The 12,202-nt window shown below is 41.7% G+C and overlaps 1 protein-coding gene across 5 annotated transcripts in view; it reads right to left on the reverse strand.

Moving 5' to 3' along the window:
• Positions 1–12,202, reverse strand: part of DGKI (diacylglycerol kinase iota) — a gene marked incomplete at its 5' end in the record, with an annotated part of 450,496 nt that overhangs the window by 236,120 nt on the left and 202,174 nt on the right. For all 5 annotated transcript variants that reach the window (XM_079930955.1, XM_079930954.1, XM_079930953.1 and 2 more), the window contains one exon: positions 10,401–10,466. In XM_079930955.1, coding sequence (XP_079787081.1) covers positions 10,401–10,466 — 66 coding nt within the window. The remainder of the gene's footprint in view (positions 1–10,400; positions 10,467–12,202) is intronic.

The following is a 12,202-nucleotide window of genomic DNA, read 5'->3' on the forward strand; positions in this document are numbered from 1 at the left end:
TACAAATCATTACAGATATTCAGAGAAGCCATATAATCTATAATCTTGCTGACAGTATGACATTCCAGGAAATGACTGGCTGTACTCTCCACTCTTAACTGAGGAAAATGCGCTTTCACTGGTAAAACTAATTACACTTTCTTTTTGTTCAAACTTAGACTGTTTTGCTATAACAGCCCCCAGACAACTGAGAAAAAAACTTAGAAAATTTGCCGAAATGACTCTGATTGTGTCCCTCCTGGCTTCATGAATTTATGTCAAAGGAATATCACCAGATAATGCATGCCTTAGAGAAAGAAAAGATTCTGCTACCTAGCAACAGTTTTGACTTCACTTGGGATTTTAATAGTCAACTGATGGGTTTTCCAGCTGTCCCTAATATAGCAACTCTAGCAGGCCTACTTCTGTGAGATTTTAATTTCTGCTTCTTCTATCACAGCAATTCTGGCATCCCTACTCCACTTAACATGAACTGTTTTTTTGGTGTTTTTTTGTTTGTTTGTTTCAAGTTTCAAATGACATCCTAGTGTTAGATCTACTCTTCCTGGTAGTATCTCAGATGACCTAATAATCTTTTCACACTAATGCACGCAGCCAGAAACGTGCAGAGGCCGCTCAGAGAGAAAAAGGACTGCATCTCAAAAGATCTAGCTGTGTGACCTAACCAATATGTACCAGCAGGAATGGGAAAGTGTGTATGGGACTGGGTCCTGAGAGTGCAGGACAAAGGGGGCAGGGCTTAAAGCTGGATAAAAGAGGGTTTCTCAATGTCAGAGCACTCATCTACAACAGAGAATTTAACACATTATCAGGAACCCCAGAAGATGGTGCTAACACTACGACAAACACTAATACCAGAATGGCGTTTGAAAACTTGAACAAAAAAACAGACCGTGTTAAGTGAAGTAGCAATGCCAGAATTGCTGTGATAGAAGAAGAAACAATCAAAATCTCACAGAAATGGGCAAGTTAGAGTTGCCGTGGCATGCCAGGGACAGCTGGAAAACCCATCAGTTGACTCTGTCCTGCAAGAGGGCCTAAAGGATATTCCACTTACCAAAACTATAAGAAATGTGCTGGTGAGAAGGGTGTCATTGTCGTTGAGAAGCTCTCCTCTCTGTAGGTTAGGCCTGATGGTAGGAAATCCTACAGAGTGAGCACTCTTGATACCAATAAATATTACAAAGTTCCAAAATAATAAGGAACATGTGGCAGCACTTAACCATTAAAGCAAGGTGGGTGCAATTACTGCAAGACTGAAGTTCCTGCCATGGGGGCTTGACCAAATGGTTAATACAGCACAACCTTCCAGAGGCAAGATAGACCATCAGATAAAAGACGTATTAATCGATAAAATAAAAAGAAATCAAGAATGGAGGATCAAGAAATATGAGGGCAAATGCTCCAATAAAGGGTCATGATATTTTGCCCCATTTCTGGACTAAAGGAAGTTTTCAAAGATAGAACCCAAAGGGCAAGTTCCCAGGAGAATCCTGCAACATCATAGCAAGAGTCTATGGCAACATTTCCCCAGATTCTATCTAAAAGGATCTACTTGGTCCATTTACTTGCGTAGTTGTACAGTGGGGAGAAAGAAATGTCCAAATATTTTAAAGACTGTTGGGCAAGAGTCCAGGTCAACATGTATACCCAAGCACTGGTGTATGAAGCAGGATCATGGTCCCCTACTAGAGTAGGGATGTATGAGGTCCAGTTTAAAAAAAGGAGTCCTGGATCAGGGATGGTTTATAGAGAGTCTACTGTCTCCACAAACCCAGCAGGGTTATTTCCCCTGGTCCCTAATTTTATAACTGAACATGCTGGGAGTTTGGCAGAACTCCAATACGGGTTTCTTGCCCTGTTGCGTAAGTGCTGGCATAGTAAGAAAGCCCAAGTGAAACACTCAACCACCCTCCCAGTCATATCTAAATCAAAACCAATGTCACATTCTCAGAAGCAATAGGTATTAAATGATTAATTTTGTATGTTATGATAATGTTATTGTGTTTATTTTTAAAAATTATTATCTCTTTATGTGCCACCCTTAAAGACTAAAGGAGGCAGCGGTGGTGTTCCCCAAAATATCCCCATTTAATTCACCAGCTGGGCTCCTACAAAACCAGATATTATAGTGGAGAATAATGCTGGACTACCAAGATGCAACCCAGTATACTCTAATTGTAGCTACTGTGTCAAATTTGGGATCTTTTGGCCTTGAGTATATGACCTATGGTCGTTGATTTAGCAAATGAATTCTTTTCCTTCCCTCACTGAAAGGAGAATCAAAAACCATGTGCATTCACTTGTTAGGGTTAACAGTGTATTTTTACAGCCTTGTGCCAGGGCTTTTAACTCTTCTGAATCTTATCCAAATATAGTGCAAAGTAACCTGAACCATATGAACATTCTGAAGAATACCACTTGGTCCACCATATCAAAGGTATCATATTAAGGTGGATGAGCAAGAAGTGGCAAGTATATTGGAGGTTTTGGTGAGACAGAAGGTGGGGAGATAAGCCCTATGAAGAATCAGAGGTCCCACACATCAATGAAGCTTCTAGGGTTTAGTGGGCCAGGGCATGCTAGAATATCCTGCTCAATCTAAAGGACAAATTATTGCATTTCACAATTTTAACCACTAAGAATGAAGCATGGTACTCTGTAGGTCTCTTTGAATTCTGAGGCAGTATATTCCACACTTAGGAATACTGCCTCAATCAGTTTATTGGATGATATTAAAAGCTGCCAGCTTGGAGTAGAGCACAGAACATGAAACAACTCTGCAGTGGGTCCAGTCTTCAGTGAAAGTAGGCCCTGTCACTTGCAGCAGGCTCCATGTTATTAGAGGCACTGGGTAGGAGAAAAGAGGCGCTATAGAGTTAATGACAAGCATCAATAGGAGAATTACAACATAGACTCTAGGATTCTGAAATGAGGTCGTGCCATCTGTAGGAGAGATTTGTATATCTTTCAAAAACAGCACCTGGTATGTTATTATGTTATGGTGGAGGAATACCTGAATCACCAGGTAGTCATGAGATGGGTTCTGTCAGATCCTTAAGTCATAAGGTTGTGTGGGCCCAGGTGCAATTCACTGTTACATTTAAATGAGAACATACGGGATCTGGCACCAGCAGTACCAAAGAACACAAGTAAGACACATGAGTAGGTAGCTCAGACTCCCCATATTATCCACTGTTATAATACTAGGCCTCTCATTCAACTCACACCTATGGAAATATGGGGATCCCTTATGACCATCTGAAAGAGAAGGAAAAAGCTATGATAGGTTCATGGAGGGGTCAACTTGGCACATGAGTCCAAGCCAAAAGTAGACTACTACTTCACTAAAGCCTACTCAGGAGTTGTCCTGAGGGACAGAAGTGAGAAGAAATCCTCCCAAGGGACATAACTTCAGGAAGAGCAGCTGGTCTCCCACTTTCTGTGAAAAGATAAGTAGCCTGATATAAGAATATATAATGACTTACAGATAGTGTTGAATGACTTGGCTAGTTGATCAGGGGCCTGGAAGGAAAGAGGAGATCAGGGGAAGAGGCACATGGATGAACATAAAGTGAAGATCACTGTACTGCACATTAATGCCCACCAGAAAGCATTCACGGTATAAGGACTAAAAACTTAGATATAACAACTCAGACTCCACATGTTGTCATGAGCTATCCATAGCACTATGGGCTCAGAAGTGGAGTAGCCGTGATGGCAGTGATGAATGCTACGGCTGGGTCCAGCAGTATGGGCTTCCACTACCACCACTGCTACTATCACTGCTGACTGTCTAGCCTGCCAGACAAAGATACCAAAGCTGAACACTTAATATGGCACCAACCCTGAAAGGGAACCACCAGATGCTTGGTGGCAAATTGACTACACTAAACTCCTTCCACTCTGGAAGTGGGAGCAAGTCACCTTGACCAGAATCAACACATATTGTAGGTATGGGTTTACCTTTTCCTTCTGCAGGGCCTCCTTCAGCGCTACTAAGCAAGGGCTTACAGGGTGTTTGACGCACCAACACAGGATCTTATACAACACTTTCAGACCAAAGAATACATTTTTGTATTCTTGAAATGGAGGTTCAGGAGTGGGCATATGGCCATGAGATACATAAGTCCTACCACATCCCACACCACCAAGAAGCTACAGGCCTGACAGAGAGATGGAAAGGTCTTTTGAAGATGTGACATGGGCTTCAGCTTTGAGATGGTATCCTATGAGCACCATCCTCTAGTCTCAGTATATTGACCAAACTCATGATCATTTAATGGGGCTGTGTTTCCATGGTAAAATACATGGGTGCAGAGACCAAGGAGTGAGAGGAGGAGGAGCCCTGCCTACTATCACTCCCAGTGGCCCACTTGGGGAATTTGTGCTTCCTTTCTCCACAACTTTGGGCTCTGAGAGTCTGAATACCAGATGGGGAATATCTCCACCATGGATAACAGGAGGACCTTAAACCTTAAACTACCACTGCACCAAGTTACTTTGGCATCTTTGTGTCAAGAGACTAGCAGGCACAGGAAGGCGTCACCATCTTGATCCTGATCATTAGGTGGGGGAGAGTTATTTGACAATGGAGGCAGTAAGAAAATATCTGGCACCCAGATTATCCACTGGGGCATCCTTTCTAATTCTTTGAAAACTTTTGATGGTCAATAGACAAGTGCAACAGCCAAGACCAGGGGATCAGACTGCATAGGGTAAGGGTCTTGGTCACTCCACCAAGTAGGTCACTGCTAGAGACTGAATGCTTGTGTCCCCTCAAAATTCGTAGGTTGAAACCTAATCCCCAACGTGCTGGTATGTGGAGGTGGGGTCTTTAGAGGGTGATTAGGTCATGAGAGTGGAGCCCTCATGATGGTATTAGTGTCCTTATAAAATAGACTTTTATAGCTCCCTTGTCCCTTTTACCATGTGAGAACTCAGAGAGAAGATGGTCATCTATGAAAAAGAAGTAAGCTCTCACCAGAAACCGAATCTGCCAGCATCTCAACTTTGGACTCCTAGCCTCCAGACTGAGAAATAAGATTCTGTTGTTTTTAGGCTACCCAATCGAGGGTATTCTGTTACAACAGCCCAAACAGGTGATCACCTGGACAAGAAGAGTTAACTGAGCGTGAGGTGACTACAGAAAGAGTGGTTGACGAAGGAGATGATGAACATCAGTTGCAGACTTAAGACCAGCTGCCAGAGACAGGGCTGTAGTGTATCCCACTAACCTTCCTCTTAAATGTTTCCCCAGGAAGTCAGCCCAACCAGAATCCCAGAGGAACTTTTCCGAACATGTATTTTATGAAGCAAGTGACTCTGAGAAGCACAAGGGACGGACTGTAGTAGATGCTGATGTTCCACCCAGAAAACTCTGCTGCGGGCCTGAGGCACTCAGCTCATTCTCCCAGTTGATAGGAGTGCTGGAGGCTGATGGCTTTCCAGGGAGTCACCTTTCCATCCTTAAGCATTGCCCTAAGCCTAAAAGAGTCACCTTGGCCAAGGACAGCCCACATCCAATGACTGGTCAAGGCAGGGCAACTCTGAGGGGCTTTTCCAGATCCTTATGGGATTGGCTGAGGCCTTTGTTGGAGCTGCACTGCAGTTCAACTCCTCCTTCTGCACAATCCTCGTGCCTTCTCTTGCGAAGTCTTTTCTGAAGAAAGAGCATTAGGGACCAGAGTGACTAGAGCATCACATTAGCTGTAACTACTAGGACACCGGCCATGTCAAAGACTAGGGAAGCAGTGGCAGTAGCAAAACATCTCTACAGGTGAGAACTGAGTGACTTAGCCACCTGGAGACCACAGCAAGGAACACTCTGCTTCCGAGCCCTCAGCCTCTATCTGCCCTTTTTACAAACCACTTTGAAGTATGAATGACATACAAAAAAGCTGCACATATTTAATGTGTACAACTTGATGAGTTTGGAAACAAGTATACACCTGTGAAACCATCATCACAATCTATGCCGTAAACATATCCATCACCTTCAAAAGTTTCCTCCTGCCCTCCTTGGTTACTATTATCTTTTGTGATAAGAACACTTAATATAATATCTACCCTCTTAGAAAAATTTCAAGTATTCAATATAGTATTGTTAACTACAAGCACTATGCTGTAGATCTCAAAGACTCATCCATCTTGCATAATTGAAACTTTGTACCCTTTGTACCTCTCCATTTCCCCTTCCCCAGGTGAATCGGGAAGACATTATGCTCAGTAAAATAAGCCAGACACAGGAAGACAAATACTACATCATGTATGATATCACCTATATGAGGAATCTAACAGAGTCAAATGCATAGAAGCAGGGAATAGAATGGTAGTTGCACTTATCTCCTTCCTTGATACTCAGCCAAGGAGAGAAAGAAAAGCCAGGCTTCCAGCAGCTATGTGGGCACAGGCTCCATGGAGAGGCTAGATTTCTCTGGACTTGTTGTATTACCTACTTTACATTCTCAACAATCCTCCTGAGGCTAATGGCATCTGGACAAACATACAGACAGGCGAGTAACCAAACCTGCCTAACTAGTCAATGCATTCTCACCCTTAAACTTCCTTTCCTTGTTCCTAACTCTGCAGGGCCTCTTGAGAGCTGACCTCCAGGGCTCACACATTTTTAAACCAGTAAAGAATGGTGCTTCTTTACTGAAGGAAACATCCCCCAAAGCTCCAGGTCAGTACTTTCCATTATTTTTAGACTCTCTAATCCCTTTCACTATTCATCCATATCTCAACCACACCCCCATGGAATGTCTTAAATCATTTGTGTCATTTTTGCAATACAAAAATGCCATTAAGGATACTTCCTTTAGATGGGTATATTTCAATTATTGCACAAGTTCATTTTAAATTCATTTTTAACAATATTCATTACAATAAAGAGTAGTTCTGACATTTTCCCCTTTAATTAGTGCTACCTGCAATTTAATTTACTTTAATTATATATGAAAGTACATATAATTTATAGATGAATAATTCATAATTATGTGACATGTTTGGTTAGGAAACTGGAAGACATCAGAAATGCAGACCAAAGTTAAACTATGTATTCTTGTGTTAAAAACTGCTTTCATGATTTGATGTTTGAAATTTAAAATTTTTAAGTTTTAAAAAATTAGCTCGTTTATTTTATAACTTTTACATATGTTTCCAAATGAAGAAATAAAAGATAAAATTTCAAGTTGTAATTGACAAGCATATTTCCACAACTGCCATACTGCTGGGTTTGGATGGTTCCTTTAAAAATAAAAGGTCAAATTAGCTATAATCATGACTATCTTTTTTCTTTGCATATTGATTTTTTTTAAGTACTACTAGGGATAACTCAGTGTTGAATAAATCTTGATTGAATGAATGCAATGTGTAGATGTGGTGAAGATCAGTAAAGAGGTATGTTTGCAGAATAAGTATGTAGCTTGCTTTTAACCATTGGCCAAGTATAGATTTACACTAAATATGGGCTGGATCAATCCCACTGTCCCTCTGGATCCACTCTCCATCTTTCTCTACCCTGTGTCCTGTTGTAAAAAGTTCACTTTTATGGATTGCCTCAACAATGTCCCTTGTGCTCTGGTTTCTATTGGGTTTGGCCACTGGAGACTGAAGGTGAGTGAAGTTGGGATATTTATTCCCCCAGCTGGTAGATCACCTCAGGCTGGCTAAGTCTCATGACTTAGTCTCATGACCCTTTTAGACTTGGCTTGACCACAGATCCCTGCTGTTACTAGCCTCGAGTTTTTCACTATCCCTTGTAGTTTCTTTTCTGCTCACACATTTTAAATATTCTCTTTATTAAACACTTATCAAATTACATAATTTGAGTGTGACAGCTCTCTTCTGCCTGGACCTTAACTCTTTCATAATGTAGGACTATGAACGAAAACAATGTAAAACTACATGATGGTCATAAACATGGCAGCCTGGTAGTCAGTGAATGTTAAAGCAACTGAGCGACTGAATCACGAGCCGTCTCATCTGATATTCATTATATGACACACACACTCAGCCAAACGCATATTCAAGGCTTGAGAGAAAATCAGTCTCTAATTAGTCTCAAATATTTACTGTTGATTCTAAAAAGTAGAAAATGAAACCACAAATACTCTTAACCACAAACACTCACTAATAACCCCAAAAGTTTTCAAACCACTGGTTTAAACATTTTTTTTTGCCAAGTAAAGTATTTTTTACCCCATCCCAATGGATAAATTATGGAATAATGTGTATAGAAGTCTGTGTGGAATGGTTTAGAAATCTCTGGATATGTAAGAATGTACAACCAACCGTACTGATGAAAACTATGCATAGCACCAAAGTCTGAAATGAATCTTCAATCCCTTAATCTGCAAATGGAAAGAGAGTCACTCACTAGTCTTCCTCTAATCCAGGGGAGAAGCCAGGCTCCAAAGAAGGGTTATTTATTATCCAGCAAGGAGACACAGGTTTAAGACCATCATATGCCACAATTGCTTGAGTCTCTGAGAATCCATAAGCAGCTGGATTATAAACACAGGACATGAATATAACAATTCAACATTATGGGAACTTTACGTGAAGAGCTGGGCTCACAGATTTCCCTGCGGAGAGCCGTGATGAGCAGCGAGCTGTGAGTGCTCTGAGATGCCTGCCTGGGGACACTGGGCAGGAAGAGAGACATGGTCACAGCAACTCAGAGTGCAGGGTGTCCAGTTCTTCCCCTTCGGTTGACCACGCCAACAGAAGACAAGCCAGAAAAGGGAGTGAAATGCGACGCTAGGGAATACTTGTCACAAGATATATAATGCTTATTGATTTTCTTTTAATAAAATTCCTCCAAATCTATTATGGCTTGAAAGTTGCTGAGGTGGTGCCAGCTACTAGGCTGTCCAGTGAAGATATTTTCTCCAAAGTGAAGAACCTGTTCATCCAGATCCTTCCTACTGTCCACATTTCTGACCTCAAAATTGGCCACGCCCACCTGTTTCTTCTCTCTTACGCATACACAGGCACACATTCTTATGGGAAAGTTGTAGACAGTCTACAATCCACTAAGTAAGAGAAGATCCAGAAGCCCTAGGGCAACAGCAGACAGGGAAGGAGTAGACGGAGCCAGCGAAGGAAGGTCATGTGAGGGTAGAGGGCTGACCTCCTTTTTCCCAGCCGTGTAAAATGGCTGGTAAGCAACTTTCAACTCCTCCTCTCTCCCTCCCTCCTCCTCTTCTTTTTACCTCCTCCCCCTTTTAACCTATTTTGCCTGTCCTCTTTCCAGGCTAGAAAGGAACCAGCTGAGAGTCACTGTGTTGAACTGGAGGAGATAATACCAGTTATAATGGAGGCCCATACCCTTGAGACTAAAGTGTGCCACCTTCCAAAGAAGAGCTTGGTAACCAATGGCTACAGCATATTTCCCTTTCAGGCACTGGGAAAACAGCAACATTAATCAAACTTTTTCCATGTCTCGCTCGCCCTCAACACTACTCAGGCAGCCAAAACTTCCTTGCCTCCCTCTGTTGTCAAAAATGCCATACTGGTCAGCTCACCCCAGTGCTTGACCCCAAAGAGTCATATGAATAAATAAACAAATTAGAAATGAATTGATGAGGAATATACTCTCCCAAATTATCCTGCTCTCTACCAAATCAAAACTTTGCTTTATTGAGACCAGCTTACGTCTATGTAAATTTTTTTAAAAAAATCTTTGTAGTAGGATGCACCACCAGTTTAACTTTCTCTGAGGATCCTTTCATTCCTAAAGTAGATCTTTGTACATTGAAAAAGCCATAATCCAACTCTGTTAGTGTCAATAACATGGAATCTACAGAGCATGAAGCTGTCAGATCCCCACCTCACTCTTCCAAGTGGCCCTGCACCCTGAGGGGCCTGTAGCCAGTCATACTTAGAGAGTAGACATAAGTCACCACATATGAGAAGGGCATCTCTTTCCAGGAATTGGATAATATCCCAAGAGAGCAACACATTTCTTGCTTCCATGTTGTCCTTCTACCCAGTTCTGCTCAACCATAACATATCAACACGAGTAGTATCGCTCATCAACCTACTGGTTTTCTGTTGGTGTTCAAAGAAGTATGATGGGCCAGCAGTCCTCAGGAGGGAGTTTTAACAAAATAGGAAGTATCCTTTTTTTAAACTATCCACAATGAAATTCACTGTAAAAGTCCATCCATCTCTCTTAAAACGTGCTAATTCCTTGTATGGAGACCACTGCTTCTTGAGTGAGTTCTAGAACAAATAAAACACCTCTTAAGGGAAGGGGACCTAGAGAAGGGAGGCCTTTGGGAAAGGAAGGGATGTCCTGAGCCCTGGGTCCGGGTGACTGGACTCATCTACCTTGGGTGCTTGCCAAGGCCTGAGGAGACTCCTGCGATGACCGTGGGGTGCGGGCCCCTTACCTTACCACACTGCTTACATTTTCCCTCCTGCCGACGCCTGTGTACCCAGTGATGACGCACAAAATTCTGTGGGAAAACAAAAGTAAATAAACATGTTTCAATTCCCAAACTCCAATGTTAGGTTTTTTTTTTTAATGTTTTAAGAATAAAGATTTCCGCGAACAACCATCTAAGCCCATCTAAGCACAAAAACAAATATGTGTATGTGTGATTTGTTTAACAATAAACATGAACCCACTTGGGAAAATGAAGGCAAGTCTCCATCCTCAGTGACCTTTCGTATCTGTAGAAACCATTAATCATGCCCTCCCTCTGCGGCTTCCTGGTAACGAATGGCCATAATGAATTCCCGTTACTCTGTTTTCCGTCTCGTAAAACATTGTGCAGATTTGTGACCTTGAGCTGGGGTGCGGGGGCGGGGGAGGGTGGGTAACTGAGGCAGGTAAAAGAAATATCCTTAAAGAAATGAGAAGGTGAAGGAGAGAAGGACAAAGACCTCCAATTTTTTAAACAAATATGTATTTAATGCTTTATAAATGCCAGGCAGGCACTGTACTAAACATTTGAGTCAGAGAACTTAAAGAAATGAAATTCTCAGAAAGAAACAGATCTCCTGATTCGGGACTTACATGGTGACAGTTTTTCACTAGCGAAAGTGAAGGATGAGAAAAGCTGAAGGAAACTGATGACAGAGACAAGAGATGTGGGCATATCGTGAAATTCTGCAATGAGGTTGTATTTAAGCTGTCCTTGGATAACCTGAATGAGATCAGCTTCCAAGGTCTATTCTTGGCTTGAGCTGTAGGAAACATGGAAGGTCCTTTTCCTCCCAAATAGAAGCACCCGTCACCCCAGCTGTTGGGATACTTTACAAGAGAGAAGGTGGTCTTCAGGCCTAACGGTACAGGTAAACCCTAATGACTTCCATACAACTCATCTCTCTTAGGCCAACACACCTGAAATATTTGCTAATGTTTTCCTCCTGCCCTTTTCTGAGAAAACATACTTTACCTGAAATTAACATGCGTATTGTCAGGCCACAATCCATACTTTCCCTTTAAAATAGGCCCTTTATTTTTATAATTTTAAAAAAATTTTTTTTGCGGTACGCGGGCCTCTTACTGTTGTGGCCTCTCCCATCGCGGAGCACAGGCTCCGGACGTGCAGGCTCAGCGGCCATGGCTCACCGGCCCTTTACCATATATTCAGTTTTTCAACAAATACTTACCAAATGCCTACTATCCAGGCATTGTTCTAAGTACAGAGGGACACAGGAAACAGATCAGTGTCGAGAAAAAAAGATGTTATATCAAGGCATGAAATTCAGAGTGACAAAGATACCTCCAACAAGCATTAGCAATATCAATTCCAAAGTGCCGCCTCTATTTCTCTTTGTAACGTCAAATCAATTCAAATTAAAACTAAACAAAGATCCTGGAGGAATAATGGTCTTTTAACTATAATAAGATATAAAAAAGCATAACGGTCCCGCTAATTAGTCTAGTTTTTATCTTGCTTTTCGCACTGTGGCAGTTTAATGAAACAAGGACACAATTCTTACATTGTTCTCAGAAAGAAGCTAATAATAATAGTTAACATTTCTTGACTACTAACACTGTCAGGCACTTTTTAAAATGCCTTACATGTAATAATAATTTAATTTTCATGAGTATAGGTGCTGTTTAGTTGAAAAGAACTAGTAAAACCCCAAGTTGGTAAAATATTGAAGTATTTCTATATTGGTTGATAAATTGCAGTTTAGTGACCCTACCATCCCCCTGGCTCCTCCCTGGATGCCATAC

Source organism: Stenella coeruleoalba, assembly GCF_951394435.1.
Source record: "Stenella coeruleoalba genome assembly, chromosome: 9".
In the NCBI taxonomy this organism is placed as follows: domain Eukaryota; kingdom Metazoa; phylum Chordata; class Mammalia; order Artiodactyla; family Delphinidae; genus Stenella; species Stenella coeruleoalba.